At 41.7% G+C, this 21,366-nt stretch overlaps 1 protein-coding gene across 2 annotated transcripts; it reads left to right on the forward strand.

Annotated features, from left to right (window-relative positions):
• Positions 1-8: 8 nt before the first annotated feature.
• Positions 9-19,049, forward strand: LOC125888234 (probable E3 ubiquitin-protein ligase HERC6). 2 transcript variants are annotated; one of them, XM_049575445.1, is made up of 23 exons: positions 9-286; positions 1,301-1,451; positions 1,538-1,614; positions 1,843-2,070; positions 3,059-3,150; positions 3,246-3,373; positions 3,456-3,610; positions 3,959-4,017; positions 4,160-4,251; positions 4,348-4,407; positions 4,566-4,662; positions 5,383-5,563; positions 5,723-5,874; positions 6,996-7,112; positions 7,256-7,354; positions 7,504-7,665; positions 12,780-12,920; positions 13,524-13,690; positions 15,097-15,163; positions 15,413-15,483; positions 15,787-15,970; positions 17,806-17,908; positions 18,017-19,049. In XM_049575445.1, the coding sequence occupies exons 1-23, from the start codon at positions 67-69 to the stop codon at positions 18,247-18,249; spliced, it is 3,036 nt and encodes a 1,011-aa protein (XP_049431402.1). In that variant the 5' UTR covers positions 9-66; the 3' UTR covers positions 18,250-19,049. The 2 variants fall into 2 exon arrangements, with proteins under 2 accessions (XP_049431402.1, XP_049431403.1); XM_049575446.1 differs by having other exon boundaries at positions 10-286; positions 3,962-4,017.
• The last annotated feature ends 2,317 nt before the right edge of the window (positions 19,050-21,366 follow it).

Below are 21,366 nucleotides of genomic sequence, written 5' to 3' on the forward strand. Positions count from 1 at the left end.
CACTAACTGGTATAAAACCTCTTTAGCACAGACGATGTAACCACATCAGCTGATTGCGGTGGAGACATGGTGCAGCTATACTGTTGGGGAGACAGCTCCAGTGGACAGTTTGAGCCACAGAGAGCCCTCAGCCCGGCGTCCTGGACTGTCCACGGGACCATAACCTCCATCTGCTGCGGGGACCAGCACACTTTGTTCCTCACCAGGGATGGAGGAGTGCTGTCATGTGGACACAACGCACAGGGACAACTTGGGCGAAAGAAACGTAAAGATGGGAAGACACCAGGTAGGCAGCAGAATATTCCGACATAAGAAGAAATAAGTAAATAAAAGTGTAGTTAAGTTATTAAATTTTAATGTTATGAAGCCTGTATTTATTTATTTATTTAAATATTACTTCAAAATTGTTAAATGTAATGCAGGGTTGTCTCATTGTCTCTTTGTTTCTTCTCCACAAGAACAAACAAACAAAACAAAACTATAATTTATGAGGAACTTAAACTGTGTTTACTTATGTCTAATGACTTTATCGCATCCATCGACAGCTATGAATCACCACGGCATATTACACAAGCTCATAAACGGAGCTAACTTTCAGTTTCGTTTACTGTCGGTCAGTGAAGGCAACGAAAGTTAAAGCGCGTTATTGTGCGTTGAATTCAAGTGCAGATGGGAGGGTTGGACATCCAGGAGAGTGGTGCATTCAGGGTTTTACACAGTAAAATAATCCTGCATTCCTCCTGCAAAATGACACACATGATTATTATAATATAATCAAACTTTTAAAGGTAAAAGTAGTTATGAAGAGTTATTTTCTTGCATACAGTTTTAAAATTATAATGTTGAATTATTATTATTGATGCATTAATATGTAAGTAACATTTTGTTGTAGTAGGTTGATGTTGAACTTATTTTAACTACTTTTTCATGCACTGGTGTTGGATTGTTTAATCTATAACAGTGCATGATATTAAGATGATCTTATGCTGTGATGTGAAATTGTCATGTGAAAAGTAACTAGAAATCATAGCTGTAAAATAAAATCAGTGGAGTGGAAGTATCAGGTAGCATGAAATGAAAACATTTTATACCACTGCAGTTGAGTACTTAAAAGTGGCAGCGAAGTTTTTAAATGCTGTGCCTCTTTATTTGTATATCAGACGTCTGTCTACTTTCAAGACGTACATGGTCTTTCTTTCAATCCGTTTAGGCTGATTAGTGTAGTGTTAGATTGGAGTTATCAAGGTTAGATTGTTCCACTTCACATCCCAGTTTGTGATTCTCTGTCCTCCTACATTAGGTCATGTGGAGAGGCTGGGCGATGTGGTGTCCATAGCCTGTGGTCAGGACCACTGTCTGGCAGTGTGTGCATCTGGGCAGGTGTTCTCCTGGGGGGCGGGAGAGGATGGACAGCGAGGCATTTCACCACACCTACTGAACAACAAACCAAGGCAAGATCTCAGTTTATAGATGCAACTCTGAAAGTCAGCAAATCTTTGTTCATTATTTAACGTATCATTGTCTCATCGACACACAGTCAGGTGCCGCTGCCACTGCAAATACCGGTGATTCAAGTTGCATGTGGGAACTCCCACTCCCTAGCACTGACTAAAGGTAAAACAGTAAACACTGTGATGACATCTGTGTGTGTGTTTATATGGAACAGTGCACGCTCTAGTTATGTGTAAAGCAGCATTGGTTTCGATTTTCATATCCCACTTTATCTGTGCCATCCAGTTTTTCCATCCCTTGCAGGCACGATAAAGTGCTAAGTAAATCATCTTAGTAAAAGTATATTTAAGAAACAGACTTACTTTTTCTCAATTATTTTCCACTTTACAGGAGGTGACGTCTTCTCGTGGGGTTTGAACAGTCATGGCCAGCTGGGTCTGGGGAAGGAGGTGTCGCTGCAGTACACGCCTGACCTGGTGACCGCTCTGACTGGCGTAGCAGTGACTCAGATTTCAGCTGGAGGGAGCCACACTCTGTTCCTCACACTCCCAGGCCTGGTGTACTGCTGTGGGGCCAATAAATACGGCCAGCTGGGGGTCAACAGGGTGGATGAGAAGGGTACTAATACTTTAACACAGTCACAAACTCACTTGATGACATTTATGCCTACCAAGGACTAGAGGACCTTTAAAAGAATTGTCTGATGCCCTCTCACATCTAAAGACAGCGCTAGTTTCTAGTCACACACTTTAAGATTTTGTAAAGTTAGGGGATCTTGCAGGGTCACTATTTGCAAGACTACAACTAGATTAATTTTGAGATTAATTCCCTTCCTGTTCTTGGTGGAAAATAATACACCAAACTCCCTTTAAGAAACATTAGATATTAACGATTCATTACGTGTCTGCAAACACACATAACTCTAGAAGCACAAGACAGATGGAGTCATACGTCGACAGTATTCTTGTCAATTTGGCACAAGTATAATCCATAAAGATAAACTGTATTCCTGTACAAGCTTTACATTTTGGATGTTTGTTCAACTCGCTACCAGCCTCCATTGGTGAGCTGTGCTATTTTAGTCAAAGGAGACGTTCCCGGCATTTCTGTGGATACCACTTGACACACAACACCCACCCAAACACAGTTGCAGACCAAGTACACCTCCTCATGGCAACTTGACTCCCTGAAGGCTGCAACCGCCCCAGCAGGACAGTGTGCCATGCCACGCTGCAAAAAATGCTCAGGAGCGGCCTGAAGAACGTAAAAAAAAAGAGCTCAAAGCTTCAACCTGACCCGCAAATTCCACAGGTCTCAGTCTGATTGAGCAACTGTGGGACGTATTTGAGTGGGTGATGTGTGTCAGGTGGCATCCACATGTGGTTTCCCAGCAGAACAATTTTTACCATCTTCGTTTGGATTAGGTAAAACAAGAAGCTGCGACTTGGAAATGAGTTAAAAATGTTTTTCATCGTGCTGTAAACTGAATGTTTTTTCATCTAGATGTTCAGACAAGTTTTTGGGGATATATATTTCATCTAAATAAGCAGATCTCATATGTGTTGCCTTTTTAAAATGAGTATCTTCTTTTCATGATCTTCAACAGGCAGGTTCAACATCTGTCAGGTACCTGCCCTCAGAGCTCTGGGTGTCTCCTCCATCAGCTGTGGGGAGGCTCACTCTGCTGTGTTAACACAGGTACAAAATCTCCTGACTTCACTCATCATTAATTAACATGTTGTAAAGATAATTACAGTCTAAGATACTGTTTCATATGATGGTGTCATTTCTAGGATGGCAAGGTTTACACTTTTGGAGAAGGAAGCCATGGTCAGCTCGGTCACAACTCCTCTGCTAACAAAGACATACCTACACTGGTCACCGGTTTGGACGGACCCGCCTCTCAGATTTCATGTGGCAGGTAAAAACTAGGAGGGTGCTTCGGAAATACTTTTACATCATGACGTTTCTCATTACATTCATAATTGTGTCTTGTCTCCCAGGTGTCACACTCTGGTTCTGAGCTCCTCTGGCCAGCTGTGGGCTTTTGGTAATGGGGCCAAAGGTCAAATTGGGACCGGGCAACTAGAGGACAGCCTGTCTCCCACTCTGGTGCAGCTTCCATGGACCACTGATGGTGCAGCAGACATACCCAGTGGTATGTATGGGTAGTGTGGTGTTAACTGGATTTTACTGAGGTGTATGGGGTGGATCTGTCTCTGACCTTCCTCGCATTTCTCCTCTTAAACTTATAATTATCTCAGGAGGTGCATGTTAGACAGTAACATGGCTGCCAAAGACTATGAGACTTGGACAGTCCCTGAGAAATGTTGTAGTTTACTGCCTCAGTTGGCAGTAAATATTCAGTTAAATGAATATTTAAGCAGTAAATTCATTTCAGAAGAAACTGCCTGTAGTGTTGTTTTCTGTTAGTAGAAGGTGGTGTAAATTAGGAAGTTTAAATGACATTTGTAAGTTTGTTTTTATTGTCTTTTCTTTGTTTAAGCAGACTGGAAAATATCTGCAGGGTGGAATACAAATTTTGCTTACACTTCACCTACGAAGGTAATGTGTTCACATATTTTATGATTCATTTTTCTATGTCCCCTTGCATTAAAATCTGTTCAAGTGAATTTTTAAATAATGATTTTGTGACATTTGTTACGCTGTCTGGCTTTAAAGTTAAATCTAATGTTTGTCTTGTCAGGGTTTGGACCAAGGACAGATAACCGGGCGGCTTGATGAGACAAAACTACAAAAATGGCTGTCAATGAAACATGGCAACGCAGAGGCAAAAAGGTTCTTCTCTTATAACTGTACGATTGTCGTAACTGTGTAAGTGCACATACAAATCAGTCTCATATATAGTAACACATCCCTGTTCTTATTCAACAGAGAAATATCCTCTATGTTTCTGACAAGTTCAAGTCTTGTTGCAAGTTTCACCAAGGCTGAGTGAGTCCTTTTTCTATTGTTTAACTGTTCAGTTGCAAACTCAGTTCTTATGTTAAGATATGAGAGTAAGCTTCAGAATTAAAAGGTGATCTGAATGTATTGTAATTTATTCATATTGGCGCTGCTAATTTGTTTTAATGCTTTGCTTTTGGTATCAGTGGGCCTCCATTAACAGCAGGTGCCTTAACTGTGGACCTTGAGGCAGCGAGCAGAGCGTTCGACCAGATGCTGGAAATACCATGGATCAGACAATCAGTAAAGAACATTAATTAGATTATGTTCATGCATCACTGAGATAATTTGTTCATTTGCTTCAGATATACACTCACTGGACACTTTATTAGGTACACCTTGCTAGAACCAGGTTGGACCTCTTTTGCCTTCTTCGTTGCTGCAGACCTTGGTTGTAACCAGTGGTTATTTGAGTTACTGTTGCCTTTCTATGATCTTGAACCAGTCTGGCCATTCTCCTCTGACCTCTGGCATCAACAAGGCATTTTCACCCAGAGAACTGCTGCTCACTGGATATTTTCTCTTTTTGGGGCCAAACCCTAGAGATGGTTATGGGTGAAAATCCCAGTAGATCAGCAGTTTCTGAAATAGTCAGACCAGCCCGTCTGGCACCAACAACCATGCTACGTTTAAAGTCACTTAAATCACCTTTCTTCCTCATTCTGATGCTCAGTTTGAACTATTAGGTCGTCTTGACCATGTCTACATGCCTAAATGCATTGAGCTGCTGCCACGTGATTGGCTAATTAGCTATTTAGGCTAACAAGCAGTTGAACAGGTGTACCTAATAAAGTGTCTGGTGAGTGTAAATTGACTTAATGAGATCTAGTCTCCCCTTACCCAACCACCCCTGTCATGCGTAGTGACCTACCAGGCTCTAAACCCTTTTGGAGCACTGATTTATTCATTTACAAATAATTGCTTGCTGTGCAATGTTATCTTATCCATCTCTTTTCCATGCAGGTAAATCTTACACCACTGATTGAGCTGCTTTTTGCTTCAAGAATTGCCCTGAAATCACCAGAGATCTTCCCAATTCTGCTGACGTGTCCCCTTCTCCAAGAGGAGTCTCATGTCATGACTGATGTGTTGGCGTTGGCTATCATCATTGCAGATCTGCATGAGAAGACTCTGAAAACACTAAGTATATAACAGCAGACACTAAATTTTATCCAAAGTTCATATTTCCCTCAACCTAATTTTAAAATGTACAGTATAAAACCATACAAGTCATCAGTGGATTAAACTGTTGTATGAAAATGTATAAACCATATATCATTAACTCTGTGTTTGTCATCTGCAGAAACCATGTGGTCGTCCCTGACACCCTCCATACTAACGAAGCACATCCTGGTGTTCAGGAAGGCCCTGTCCTTCATGCTAAGAAATGGCCTCTTGGTGACTCACAACCCTGGAGTCAAATACCTGCTGGAAGCTCTCAAGCTCCTCTACAAAGTCAGTGCTCTGTGTTTGTATTTCAGTAGTTAGTGAGTTTAGTGTCAGACCTACTTCAGTTTTTGAATTTGTCATCAAAGATGAAAGGGAATCATTTATTGTTGGAATAGGCTCATAAAGACAGATTTTGACTCTTGATGTATGTTAAGTCTGGACCATAGCTGAAAACAAATAAGTCCATAGGTTTTAGAGAGGTTTGATTGAACTTAACATTTGTGACAGTTTACAGAACCACTCACTTATAACACTCAACAAAATAACCGGCATTGACTAAATCCCTGACAAACAGGACAGCTCCTGGTATAACAACAATGAAGAGATATATATATATATATATATATATATATATATGATCACCTGATGATGCTCCATTATTGTAATATTAGACCAAGTATTTACATAATACTGTACATTCACATTTGTAAGGTGTTTGCATTCCAACAGAAAACCATCACTAACTAAATCCCATGCACCACAAACATAGACAGACCCCTCACATCCTCAGACACATGACACAGTGAAACATACCTTTGATATGAATTAATTAGGCTTTGACAGCTATACTTTTGTCTGTTTCATGGACAATCTAAGTCGTTGTCAAAAAGTGCTGCTTTAATAGAATTTTAAATCTAGCTTGTGTTCATCTGTCCGTCCCATTCTTGCAATATCTCATGAACACCTTGAGTTAATTCCTTGAAATTTGGCACAGATATCCAATGGGCTCGAGGATGAACTGAGAATTAGCATGTATGCTAAAACACTCAAGCAGTGCATCTGGTTTGTCCAATGTAATTGTGATGTCCATACATAATAAAATCTAATAATAATAATAATAATAATAATAATAATAATAATTAAATTTTGGTGATCAAAGGTCAAAGTCACTTCGATTAGAATTTGGTGGTCAGAGCCACTGTGACCTAGCACAACATGTTTTTGGCTGTATCTCAAGAATTTGTGCACACAGATGTCTAACACAATAAAATAATGAACTGGTGACATTTTATATCCAAACGGTCAAAGGTCGACTTCACTGTGACATCATAATGTTCTACAAAAACACTTATATATAGTGTATAGTAGTATATAGTGGTTTTTTTAATGTATGTATTTATTCACAGGCTAACAAAGCCGGAAAGTCCTACAAAGTCCCACTGAGCACCTTTTACGTAGAGGAAATCAGTGGTAATGTGCCCATCACAGACGTCGCTCTTTGGTGGCGTTTTTCTAAAGTGGAGGTATGAACACATGTTACACACAGTATGCCACATTGTGTTAAATTGTTTTATAGGAATAGTCAGTCCTGAATGCTTTTAATTTTCAGTTGGACTGCTTATTACTGAACTAAGTTATTGTAAGTCATTGACTATTTTTCTTAAAGGATGATGAAAACACACCTGCCATTTTCTGCCGCTACCCATTCCTGTTCACTCTGGTTTGCAAGATGTCTGCCTTTAACATGTTTGCAGCTGTAGCAAAGGTACAGTATGTGTAAAAATAAATTGTTTCTCAATTTGAGCATTCGTATTAAAGAATATATATCTTGTACTCTATAATATTACTCAGAATTGTTTTCTATCTGTGAGATATTTATAAAGAGATTTTTAACAAAGGGTTTTGAAATTACAGGAAGCACAACATTTCATACATCAAATGGCTTTAATGCATCCTGAAAAAGACTCTGCCCCAGCCCCGATCTTCCAGCTAACTCTGAGACGAGCTCATCTGGTCGAGGACACCTTCAGACAGCTCGGTGCAGCCGACCACTGCGCCTTCAGAAGGGAGCTTTTGGTAAGTACGCTTAAAACCGCTGGTATGGGTAGAATATCAACAGCACCAGATCCTACACTTCCCACAATGCAATTTGAAAGCATCTGTTCCATTGCTCTGCAAGAGAACTCTTAACTTTATGTGTAAAATTGACTGAGTGCTCCTTGAGCAATAAGTCAACTACAGTGGACGTTTGATGTTATATTGGCAATAATTTTCCATTAAGAATATATGGACATAAATGCCTGGACACATGCCATTACCCAATAGAAACAAAATGTTTTATTGTAATTAGAATTAGGTAAATGTAAAATTTTATCAACTAAAGATTAAGATTGGCTGTCGATGGTAGAAATAGAGGACTGTGTGAAGGTGAGCTGTCAGAATTAGTAATTAAACATATGTAGTTAACCTGTTAACTTAGGTTCGGGAGCAGAACCACGCCTCAACCACACCTCTAATCACCTGCCAAGCCTACTTATGCCAGGTCAACTCATCCTACCCCGTTTTTCTCAAGATTTCTCGAGCTCAGACAGACCACGCGTCTCGCCAAACGCTTCACAGAGAAAACTTTCATTCAAACAAAGACAAAACGTAAAGATTGTCTAACGTTACCTACCATGATCCGGTACTGCAGATCTACCCGACCGATTCAGACAGCAACCCGTTCGACAATCTGTCTGACACCGGTCCACCAGACTCGCAGCAGCAACCAGAATGCAGCCAAACACGCCGGCGTGGTCGCCTGCGTTCAATGGTCATCGTACCTCAGTCCCGGCGTCTCCATTCCAGCTCCGCCAACGAGATCTCTCCAACTCCGACTCGGACCGCGGGGGTCTGCAGATCTCAGGCCTCCGCTCCTCCTTCAGCGAGGACCAGACACCGCGGGCACGGGCGTAGGGGCCAGCTCCAACCCTCTCCTCATCGGCAGCCGATCCCATAGCCTAGGCTTCCAGCTCCCGGCTCTACACCACGGCGCACCCGCTGTGCGCCCTCATCCGCGAGCCGGCAGTCTCCTTGTCCTCAAACTGAGCCCAATATCAGAGACCGGACTGTCACTCGCCTCCAACGTTTCCTGCGGAGCGAGGGCATCCCATTCCACTGCAACGGCAACAAAACCACACTTTTTCAACTGGATTCAGCCTTTATCAACGCAGCAACAGACTCCATACCTCCCGCTCTTCCGGCTTCTTCACCCGTGCCACCATCGGCCAGTATCGTCAGGCGTGATGTCACAGGGCCGTTGCTGCCTCAGCCACAGCCTGCATCATCAGCCCCCTCTGGTGGGGGCCAGGTTGTATGTCCCCCTGTGCCTGCTCCCTCTGTTCCTGAATTCTCTCAGATGATTTCAGCTTGCTTTTCAGCCCTGTCTTCGCAGGCTTCACAAAATCCCCGTTAGGGATGGGTCATGATTTTCGATTTTCGAATAGTCGTTTTATTTTTGAAAAATCGATTTTTTTTAATGCGACTATTACTATTCGCCGTCTTATTCCCCCCCTTTATTTGACATGCAATTCAGCTCCTAACCACACGAGGGCAGTCTAGGATTGCTACAGCGGTGTGAGATGCTCTTCTTCAAACAGGAGAAAGATGCAGAGACTACTACTCCGTGAGGAATGTCCGCAGTCATTCGGGCTTTCATACTTTCTCACTGGTAATTACGTAGATTTAGCCCAGCTTCTTAAGCCATCAGTCATCGACACTAATCAGCTCAGGGAAGCGCAGACAAACTTAGGCTCCGTGCAGCTCTGCCACTCACTACCCTCACAGTCTAAAGACCTAACCCCCACAGATTTTGACTTCGCTTTTTCTCTCTACCGCAACGCCATCCGTTCTGCATTTCCCACACGGAGAGCAGAGCTGGATGATTATTTATCTGTCGTACTCGACATGGCCCTACGTTCGGAGGGACAGGGTTTTACAGTTACCACGTGCACTTCACTAACCAAGCAGCTGGCAGCATACAGCAATTTAACCAGGGAACGTACTGGGGCACCCTTGACTCTGAACTCCACTGCCGCATATTCGCAGCCCACAGGTCCCTCTCCTGCGAGCTACGTGGAGCCCCTTCTCACCCTGCCACAGCATGCACCGTCAATGCTCCGCTACCTCACTCACGTCCATCTTCCTCATGCAACACCACAGTCTTTAACCGCCTGTCAGACCTGCTTGTACAGTACCTCAGCACCCCCATTCAGGTAAATGTCCTTGCCACTGCTCTACAAAACCATCCTGATAGACAGCTCGTTCATTTTCTCATAGATGGCTTCACACATGGTTTTCATCCTGGTATGGCAGTTCTCCCTGACATTTCCCACACACTGTCACAACCTCCAGTCTGCTCTTGCAGAACCTCACACTGTTGACACCCTGTTGGCTAAAGAGGTCAAAGAAGGATTCATAGGTCCGCTCAATATTCCTCCTTTTCCACCGTTCCGCATCAGCCCAATAGGCGTTGCCACTCGCAAATGTGTTCGGACCTGTGTGTAATTGACAACAGAGTGAAAAAATTGTATTTCCCCTCGGGGATTAATAAAGTATATAAAATTAAATTAAATTAAATTAAATTAAATACTCTGGAAAAAGATGCTAATTATGGACCTGTCTTCCCCACACGACTCACATTCCAAGCATTAACAGTGTCATTCCAAGTCCAGATTTCTCCATGCAATACGCAGCCATCAACCATGCCATCTCCCTCATTTGGCTAGCAGGACGTGGAGCTTGGCTTTCTAAAGCAGACATCACCAGCGCACTCAAAGTTTTGCCCATTCATCCTGACTTCTGGTGTTTTTTCAGCGTTTGCTGGAAGGGGGCATATTATTTTCCTGTGTGCCTTACCTCTGGCTGCAAAAGCAGCCCTAACATCTTCAATTCTCTTTTAGAAGCCCTATGTCCTATCCTTACTAACAACCACAGGCTCCCTTACATTCTCCATCTTCTCAACGATTTTCTTGTCATCACTCCACCATCCTCACCTCCTTGCCACGGGCTCAATACGCTCACTAATGCTTTCTCTGAACTCGGCGTCCCCCTTTCCGAGGAGAAAACATCAGGACCTGGCACTTCCATTGAGTTCCTTGGCATCACCCTGGACTCAATTTCCTTCCAAGCATCTATGCCCTTGGAGAAAATACAGCGCATCTCTCTGCTTCTGTCAAACTACCCTCTAGCAGACAGATGCACCAAACGCCAGCTGTTAGCCCTCCTTGGCCATCTCAATTATGCCATCTGCATAATCCCTCAAGCTAAATCTTTCTTGTCCATCCTTTCGTCGAAGGCTGCTGCCATACCCTCTCTCTACGATTGGGTAATTCTGGACGATGCCTGCAAAATCGAAATGCGCACGTGGTTACATTCCCTATCTTCTTGGAAGGGCATTTCCTTCTTCTACAACGAATTCATCACCCAGCCTGAGGACATTCAACTTTTCACAGACGCGGCTCCCTCCACCGGGTTTGGCGGCTACTATGGAGGGAGATGGTTTGCCTCTGCTTGGCCCCCAGAGTTCGAATCCCTCGACTCAGAGTCCCGCTCTCCTTCCTCTGTGCTTCACGAGCTGTATCCCATCATAATAGCTGCCATTCTTCGGGGGCACGAATGGTCTAGGAAGTCCATACTTATCCACTCCGATAACACCGCAGTTGTAGAGATCCTGAACAAGGTCAATCTCGTTCTTTAGCCATCATGCAGTTCCTGCACAGACTCACCTTATTCTCAGCTCAACACCAGTTCATCATTACAACAGCATTGCTGACTCATTGTCTCGCTTCTCGTTCCAGAAATTCAGATGCTTGGCCCCAGAATCAGATCTTCACCCAACACCTATCCTACCGTTTTCAGCCACAATATTCAACTAGCTCCACAGCCGTCAAACCTCTCTCATGCTTTACAAGAAGCCATCCTTAACAGTCTTGCCCCAAGCACACTCTCAGCCTACCTAACTGGCTGTAATTGCTTCAAGGCATTTTACTCCACCTACCAGCTACCTTTTCCCTCTCTGGACATCATGTCCATCTGCAATTTCATCACCCATGCTCATTCCATCCAAAAAATACGGTCCTCCACCATCCAGTCCTACTTAGCAGGAATCAACTTCTTCATCAAACTCGTCACTGGCTCCCATTGTCCTACAACCTCCCATTCTCACGTTACTATGTTAATAAAAGGCCTGCGTAAACAGGAGCCGGCTCTCCCAGCTAGGCGCTTGCCACTCACATCAGACCTTCTCAGCCTCTGCTTTCGCACCCTTCGTTCAGGCTATATATCTCCTGTGGTTGACCTAACCCTAGAATCCACGTTTCCGCTGGCTTTTTGGGATTCCCGAGGTGCTCTGAATTTGCCCCGACTTCACCCGTATATAATCCTTCTCGTCACTCCAGTCTATCTGACATAACCATCCACACTGCTGACTCGCTCATTCACGCTCCGAAGGAGCAAAACAGATCAGTCGGGAGTTTCTTTCCCTATCTACTTATTCCGCCTCGAATCCTACCTCAACCCATACGAGCCACTGACCAAATACATCAGCTCCAGGTATGCTGCTAAGGCATCACCTCAAGACCCACTCTTTCTCACCGAAATGGGAAAATGGCCAATCGATTCTGGTTCCAGACACACTTACACCAAGTCCTACGCATTTCAGGCGTATCTCCAGAACTCTATTCTAGCCACTCTTTCCGCATTGGTGCAGCATCCACAGCAGCCAGAGTAGGCATCTCACACCAAACCATTCAGGTCCTAGGCCACTGGTCATCCCAGGCATATCGCTCCTACATCCACAACAATCTTGACGATCTCCGTCGAGCTCATGTTCAAATCAGTTCAATTTAAATCTGACTCTTTTGGGGGCCAGTGATCAGCTCAGGTGGATATACATGCCTGAGACGGAACCCCCACACTGAGTCTCCCTCTGCCCATTCTTCATTACATCCTCCCAGACCAGCCTAACAGATGACATCTTCCCTCTACCTCAACCACATCCATTCATCTATTCTCAACATTCAATAACTCCTGTATTTCATTAAACCTTTAAACGACATATTGTTGTGGCGTGGTTCTTGCTAGATAAGTAGTAATTCTCTCACAAAGCCATTGGCTACAAGCAAAAACAAGTATTATTTTTTCCTTCCTAGGTTAAATTTGTGGACGTCAATAAGGTGATGAATGTCAACAAAAAGGACTTCTTCCTGCATGTGTTTGATGAGCTGATGGCTCCCGAGTCTGACATGTTCATGTACAACGAGACCAAGACTCTGGCCTGGTTTCCTCCCAAGGTAAGACCAGTACATTAAAAAGAAAAGTAAAGGTGCAGCGTGTAGGATTTAGTGGCTTCCAGCACTTACATAAAAACCCTCTCTCTATCTCCAGTGTTTGGTTTGTCCTTTCTGAGCTACTGTAGAAACATGGCGGTGTAATGTGGGGGGTGTGATGCCCCGTTTTACATTTTGTAAGATAAATAAAGACATACTGTACATTTTACCTCATCCTGTGAAAACATGGGATGGTAAATGGTAAATGGTAAATGGACATGTCCTTGTATAGCACCTTTCCAGTCTTCTGACCACTCAAAGAACTTTACACACTACAAGTCACATTCACCCATTCACACACACAATCACTCACTGGTGGCCGAGGCTACCATACAGTGTGCAACCTGCTACTCAGTAACCATTCACACGCACTCACACACCAATGCAACATCCATCAGGACCAATCTGGGGTTCAGTATCTTGCCCAGTGATACTTCAAAATGCAGACCGGAGGAGCTGCTGATCGATCCGCTGATCTTCCAATCAGTGGACGACCTGCTTTATCTCTGAGGGTCAGTCACTGAATTGTACCAAATCCTAATCATGTGTTTGTCATCAACCAAACAGCCAAAAGTGGACGAGAAGACTTACTTCCTGTTTGGCGTTCTGTGCGGCCTGGCTCTCTTCAACCACAACATTATCCACATGCCCGTCCCACTGGTTCTCTTCAAGAAGCTGCTCAGAGTCAAACCCTCACTGGATGACATGAAGGAGTTTGAACCTGTCATGGCAGAGTAAGATTTAAAAATGATGCTTCTTTTGTTGTATTACTGTTTCAATCTACAGCTATTTTAAATGGACAAAAGTACTCTTGCTTTACTGCACAAAGTTAAGTCGTCTGTTTGGTAGTTTTGAGTTATAACACTTTATAGATGACATCTGCAGGTCACAGCTGTGTCAGTAACTCGACCCACTCGACTGGATTTGTGAAGAAATCTATATTTCTCGCATGCTTACACTGTGAACGAACAATCCAAAAAAGATTTCTGATGAATTGAAGTGAACAGTGGCTGCATAAACACAGACATGGACAAATAGCATGCATGGGCAAGCACATAAGTTTGAACTTTGCTGAATGAAATGCACGAGCAGAGATCAAACCATGCACTTGACCGTGCGTGTTACTCGTATGCGTGATCGTTTCAAATAATAGTATGGTTTTAGCAAAAGTACATGTGTTTGGGAAGTGCTGAGCATACAGTGGTGGAAAAAAGTTTTCAGACACCGTTAAAATTTTACACAATCTCAAATATTATCATGAAATATTTGTGGAAAAATCTTTTTTGTGTTTCAAAAGGTGTGGCTGCATTAGACAGATACAAACAAATACAAATTATATTTTTTTGTTTATTGTTTCTAAGAAAAACTAACAAAACTAAATTCTTGACAGTTTCAATATGTCAGTTCTCAACATTGTCGGTATCAAAGTCAACAAATAACAGAGAATGTGTTCAAAACTGAACAAAAAATAAATAAACCATCACATCATCAAATTAATATTTAGTAGTCCTGCCATTGGCACGTAGTAGAGCTCTAATCCTGGCTGGCATGTTCCCCACGAGCCTTTCACACTGTTGAGGGGTAATCTTGTCCCATTCTTCTTGAATTACTGCTTTTAATTCTTCTAAATTCTTTGGTTTATGCTTTGAAACAGACCTTTTGATAATCCACCACAGATTTTCAGTGGGGCTCATGTCCGGGGATTGAGCTGGCCACTCTAACACCTGGATACTGTGCTCCTGCAGCCAAGTTCTACTGGCCTTGGATGTGTGGTGTACTAAAAGAAATTGCACTTGAAGACCTAAGAGTGATTCTTAATGCAATATTTCACAAATGCATGGGGTGTCCGAAAACTTTTTTCCACCGCTGTACAACTGGATAAATAAGACTTGGATTAAACTGCACAAGTTGTGTGAGAGTTTGGTCACGGATGTTTTGATGTAGCATTACTGTTGTTAAACCTGCTGTCCTTTCACACCAATTCATCAAGAATTTCCTCTGTTGTTTGGATTCTTCGCTCACCATTGAGGCATGCAAGAATAACCTGGGTTTAGTTAGTGACTCTTAGATACAACTGCTCATTATGTGTGTGTGAAGTATTCCTTCAAATTGATCTTTTGTGTATTCATTGTGTCTTCAGGTCTTGCCGGTGCATGCTGGAGGACTACACTCCCGAAAAAGTACAAAGCTCGGAGATTACTTTCACTGTAGGTTTCCTTCAATCACAGCCTTCCTGACTGCTGGTGTTATTTCAAACTTGTACTTAGGGCTGAGCAATATCCATATTATATTAATATCATGATATGAGACAAGATAACGTCTTAGATTTTAGATGGGCTGCATTACAGTAAAGTGCTGTAATTTTTTGACTGATCCAGGTGGTCTGTTATTTGCCTTTACCCACTTACTACAGTGCTACAATATTCTAATCTGGCTGTGATCACCATTCCTTACAGGTGCCCTGGGGTGGTGAGCAAGTTGAGCTCGATCCGACAGAACCTGGAAAACCTGTCACAGCGTCGAACAAGTATGTTTATACAGAACTGCCGTATGCATCAATCTGCACAGTGCTCACAGCAGCACAGATTTAGAGTTTGCCTCACAACCTTCAAACGTCTTACAGTTCAGTCAGTCTGTCTCTTTGGTATCCTCCCAACTTTGTAGTTATTCATCCTCATGAGTTAAAACTGTCAGCCTGTAGAGAGCAGTGCACCAATAATGTCCTGCCATTCAGGATTTCGTGTGGAGTCACTGTTGGATTATATAAGCAAGGTCTCTGGACAATATCAGCACTCAGTTTGTACTATTTTAAATTATTTTTTCTTAATAGAAAAGAGTTCGTCGACGCCTACATCGACTACGCCTTCAACAAATCAGTGGAGGGAGTGTTCGAAGCGTTCAAGCAAGGGTTCTTCAAGGTGTGTGACATCGACGTGGTGGAGTTCTTCCAGCCTGAGGAGCTGCAAGCCGTGACGGTGGGCCAAGAAAACTACGACTGGGAGGTGTTCAAGCAGGTCTGCTGAAAACCAGGAGAAACTTTTGACTTTTAAATCTCAAAGAGAGTCAGAAATGCACATACAGACATTTATCCTTACACAATGATTTTAAAGTCAAAAATTCCAAGTTTTATATTAACTTTTGTTCAAAGAAATCATTTCAGACAAGAATACAGTATCAGAGTATCATGTATTAGCTCATTTGTCTGCATTTTACATCACTCCCAACAGTTTTTCAATGGATACCATACATTCTCAGTTTGTCAGAAACTTGAAATCTGAGTTAAGTTCTGGACTATTTTTATAACTTATTTTTTGAAAACAGTTTCTACAGTAAGGCACTTGTGGGGAAATCACTCAAGTCTAAAGCTACCAAACAGCAACAAATTTCATATTGTTTTTTAGATTTTCTGGCAACAATTTTTATGAATTCATTGCTGCTTGGTAGCTTTGGAGTTTCCCACAATCACGCAAACTAGTCCATACCCACTGAGTGCACAGTTGCCCACGTACAGTTTCACATGGTGTGTGTTTGGGATACAGGTCATAGGAAATTGCAGATTAAATAGTCAAGTGAACCCATTAAGAAGAGCAATGTATTCAGACAGAGTTTTTGTGAATTTCATAGTGCGATTGCTTTATTGAAAGTACAGTAGATTGACCATGTCTGCGAGTAGAAAACGTGGGACAAACAGAATGACACACTGACAGTTTATGTACAGTATACCATACCATGACTTAGTCATACCAAAAATTAGAAAAAAACAAACATTGGGCCACAGGGAGAGCCACAGCGGTCGGTCACATTTTAGCCATTTTTAAGCATTTTTCTGTTGTTATAGCGCCACCCAGTTGCCAATTAGAGTTAAATTTCTCCAGTCACCTTGAGGCGTCCTGTTCTACATATCTACCAAGTTTAGTAAAAATCCATATGGCGGTTAGGCCTAGATAAGAAATTAGCTCTCTAGCGCCCCCATTTTGTTTGACCGGGTCAATAATGGAGGGGTCCCCTCAGATTATGTGTGGTCATATGCCTACAAAGTTGCGTGGTGATGGGTGAAACCCTTGAGATGTTATACACCTTTATGTGATGAGCCACGCCCTCCGCAATATTCATTGCCTTATAGAAGCTCAGGTTTAGTAAGTTTTCCAACTTTTGCCAAGAGGGAACTTTAGATATTGGTCCCTAGATTATGTTCACCCAGTTTCATGCAGTTGCATGCAACTTCCTAGGAAAAGATCAATTTTAAGTGTTTTTAAAAAAAAAAATTCAAAATGGCAGAAAATCTATATAACCGGAAGTTATGGGTTCTTGAGGCAAATGTGTTCCTCATGAGGAGAGGCCTCTCTGTGCAAAGTTTCATGTCTCTACGACATACAGGGCATGAGATATGCCCATTCAAAGTTTGCAATTTCAATCGGTTGCTATAGCGCCCCCCGTTGGCCAATTGATGTAATATTGCTTCATTCACATCCTCCCATGACCCTCTACCACTGTGCCAAATTTCACATGGATTGACCAAGTCAGTGAGGAGAAAAACATGGAAGAGACACACAGAGTTTTCGTCATTATATAGTAAGATTAAAGAGAAAAAATAAAAAGTGAAAATTAAAGATAATAATAGATAAATTAAAGATAAAATAAAATTGCTGCATCAGATGAATAAAGTGACTAAGAACCACAGAGTGGAGTAAGAAGTTAACTCAGTCCCTCTGAATTGTAATGGAGTAAAAGTAAAAAGAAGCATGAAATTGAAAAAATTGAGTAAAGTACAAGTGCATTAAAATGTGAAAGTACAGTAGGTGAGTCAATGTACTTATCATTTTCATATCTATTTTTTTTTTCCAAACAGAACACAGTTTATGAAGGAGTCTACCACGACAGTCATCCAAACATCGTGACCTTCTGGGAGGTGTTTGAGAATCTGACAGCAGAGGACAAGAAAAAATTCCTCTGTAAGGAAATGATTGTCCTCATTATCATTCATCAAACCTGACTCAGTGAGGTTAGTTTCAGCTATTTGAGACATTTCTTTAATTAATCTAAGATGTTTCTGTCGCTAGTGTTCCTCACAGGCTGCGACCGCGTACCCTACCTGGGCATGGAGAGCATCAAGATGAGAGTCGCTGTCCTGCCCGACGCCACTGAGATCCATTTGCCAGAATCCCTCACCTGCCATTGTCTGTTATTGCTGCCTATCTACGAGAGGTACCCAGTGGAGAGGACGATGCAGACCAGGCTCCTGCAGGCTATTCATCACAACAGAGGCTTCTTGAAGCAAGTAGACACAGAATGAGGCGATGAAATCTCCTTCACTAACATCGTATTTTCTGTTAGTTTGGCGCTTACTTATCTCTACAATCTGCCATATAATGTTGCGTTATCTTCAATTAATGTTGTTAAGTAAGTTCTAACTGGGGTTCCTTAGTGATATTATAGTGGTGAGCTATGAAGAAGTAAATCAGCAGCCGATGTTCTGTCATTTAGTCTGAGAAACAGTAATGCATGCATTTGTTTTTGTGCCTTTTTAATGGCTGATGCCACTTGCACATGGTGTATGTTGAAGTTTGTTAAACTTACACTGATGAAGCAGCGCTGCTTGGAGTTTTATTAAACTATTACACAGAGTTAGAACCTGTTTTTTTTACACATAATCATTCAGCTTTGGTGAGTCACAAAAATATGCACTGTAGGGAAAGATTGAAAAACAACATTAATACTTCCTCACACATCACATACCAGGCCAGGATGCATGAATGAAACCAATGGTATTAAGTACCCAGATCATGTAATAGATGGATGGATATTGGGCCAAAACCTTCTCCACTTCAGTAAAGTTTTAACGCCACTGCCATTGCTTTTACTCACTGCTACATTTATTCTGAGATGATAACCTAGCTCTTTTGGCACTTAAAACCCTTACATACTAACATTAAATGTTTTTCAGTTCATGTTATACAAGCTTAAATCTTAGGGAGACATTTTATTTTTATGTGACAAAAGAAAAAAAGTACTAAAATGTGTATAAGTCAAGAAAATGTGTATTTTTTTGCCCTTTGTTCCTTAATAACCTATTCAATAAATGGCTTTCTCTTATACTGGCTTGCAGTTATGATGATGTTGAAAATTAAGTAATTTGAATGAATGAATGACTTTATTTCGAACCGCAAATTCAAAAAACATAATAAAAACCAAACAAGACAAAGATTGCAGTGTCTGTTGGTTTAGCTCATATTTAATCTGCTTCCTGTTTTATTTTGTAAATTCTCTCCTCATGTGTTGTGTCTGGTTTTACTTCCTGTCTTTGTGTGTTTTTCCGCCTGTTTTCTGCCACACCTGTCTCGTTAAGCCTGTTGTCCTCCTGTTCTGTGTTAGTCTTGTCTGCTCCATGTCTTCCTCCTCTAGCTGTGTCTCGTCCTTGTGATTAGTCTTCCGTGTGTGTATATATACCTGTGTGCTTCCCTTTGTCAGTCCGTTCATCATTCCTGCCATCGTCATGCAGCCATCCCTGGTCTTCATGTCTTTTCCTGGTTGTTTTTAGTTTGGATTTTTTGGAGTTGCCTACCTTTGTTGGAAAGTCCTTCATATATTTTATATATATATATATATATATATATATATATATATATATATATATATATATCTATATATATATATATATATATATATAATCGCCTTCTGTTGAAAACTCAAACCTGCCTGTTGAATCTGCATTTGGGTCCTCTCCTGAGCTGAAACCTTAACATACAGTCTAAGTACCACCCAGTGTTACAGAATAAATATGCGTTCCCCTAACACAGCCTTTCCTCATCTATATCTTTTGTGTAGTTTTTTAAAATTGATTTATGTGTGTGCTTTGTTTAATTTCATCATGCAGCCCATTCCACACAAGTCCACCCCTTCTTGGTTGCACAAACACATAGTTTTTAAAATTAAATTCTCCCCTTCCTTGAAACATTTTTGAATGTTGTTTCAAATTTGACTAGATCTGTTGGTGTGTTCCCTGTGACCCACATTGGTCCTGATTGCTCTCTTTTGAAGGATATATAATAAGTTGCTTTTGTAAGTGTTGCCCTAAACTTCCACACAGTAAGGCAAGGTTTATGCTTCTGCGTACCTACGACGCAGAGGGCTTTGCCAAGGCGTTGTGTCCCTCTGCGACCGACACAGAGAAGCGACGTGCACTTCCAAAAAATTGTAACCATGCATCGAGGCAATGCAGACCCAACGCAAGGGCTATGATTGGTCCTTCAAACTCCATCATTTCCATTATTTTGCAAGATTTCACTTCCTGCTGCAGTACCACAACACTGCCATTTTCAAAAGTCTTCATTGTGATTGGTTGTGTTATGAGTTTTTGAGTTTGAGGAGCATTTGTTGTTCAATGTCGATCATTTCGAGCTCCAGCAACAGTCTTTCTCTCTCGGTCGCCATCTTCACTGTGACTAGAGCAAAGCCGGAAGATAAACAAAAGAACGAGCAATGACCATAGACGACACAGAGCCTAGGTAGATCTATAAAAGAACTGCACCCTGCCAAGCACTTTGGCGGGGAATTGCATAGTGACATAGACCAACAGGACACAGAACTACGATAGGCACACACCAACTGCAGGTTGCGTCAAGTACACAGAAGCATAAAGAAACTTTAAGTCAAATATGATACCACAGAGCCTGGTTTATGCATGGTGTTAAAGTGGCCCCATCTTCTATGAAATACTACTCTTAACTTTGCAGTGAACAGCCTAATATCCACAAATAGAAGGTGCAAACAGCAGTGATCAAAGATTTGCACTTCCTTCCTCTCCATAACTGGTTAATTAAAAGTCATCTCCTGTATTTCAAATTTAGCTGCAGTAGTTTCTTTTATTTATTCATTTTAAATCAAGTGAGAAAAATGATTACAAGCAAATTTCAAGCACACAAAACACAACTCACACCTCAGCAGCTCCATCAGTCAGGCTTTATTTATCTGCCGTCATATCATTTCCATGGCTTGATTTGTTATGTTGTATGCTTTCAGCCTACTCTAGGGATGGTGTCCAGTCATGTTTAATCCTGGAAAAAGTGACCTATCTGCTACATTTATATTAAATGAGTCAGTTGTAATGATGCAATTTAAGAAATCCTTTTTAAATGCTTCGTCAAATATTTGGAAAAAGGTTTTATTGGCACCTCAGACAATTAAAATAAGTGTTTCAGCATTTATCATAATCACAAGTTTCATCTGAGAATAAAGCAAAACCTGAATTTTAAATTATATTCCTGAATTGAAGTGAAAGTGAATCCTACCCTGGTTTGAGTTAACACTGGCTACATAAAAAAGCTGACACGGTGACTTACAAGCACATGAACGCACAACAAACTATATCAGACATTAAAATATTTCAAGTATCTGAAAGACACAAACAATC

The sequence above is a fragment of the Epinephelus fuscoguttatus genome, linkage group LG5 (genome assembly GCF_011397635.1).
Source record: "Epinephelus fuscoguttatus linkage group LG5, E.fuscoguttatus.final_Chr_v1".
Lineage (NCBI taxonomy): Eukaryota > Metazoa > Chordata > Actinopteri > Perciformes > Serranidae > Epinephelus > Epinephelus fuscoguttatus.

Excerpts from the sequence above, each read along its gene's own strand:
- LOC125888234 (XM_049575445.1), top strand. The coding sequence starts at position 67 with ATGGTGCAGCTATACTGTTGGGGAGACAGCTCCAGTGGACAGTTTGAG. Across the intron at positions 2,071-3,058 it reads CAACAGGGTGGATGAGAAGG|GCAGGTTCAACATCTGTCAG; the intron begins GTACTAATACTT and ends GATCTTCAACAG. Across the intron at positions 15,971-17,805 it reads ACTGGGAGGTGTTCAAGCAG|AACACAGTTTATGAAGGAGT; the intron begins GTCTGCTGAAAA and ends TTTTCCAAACAG.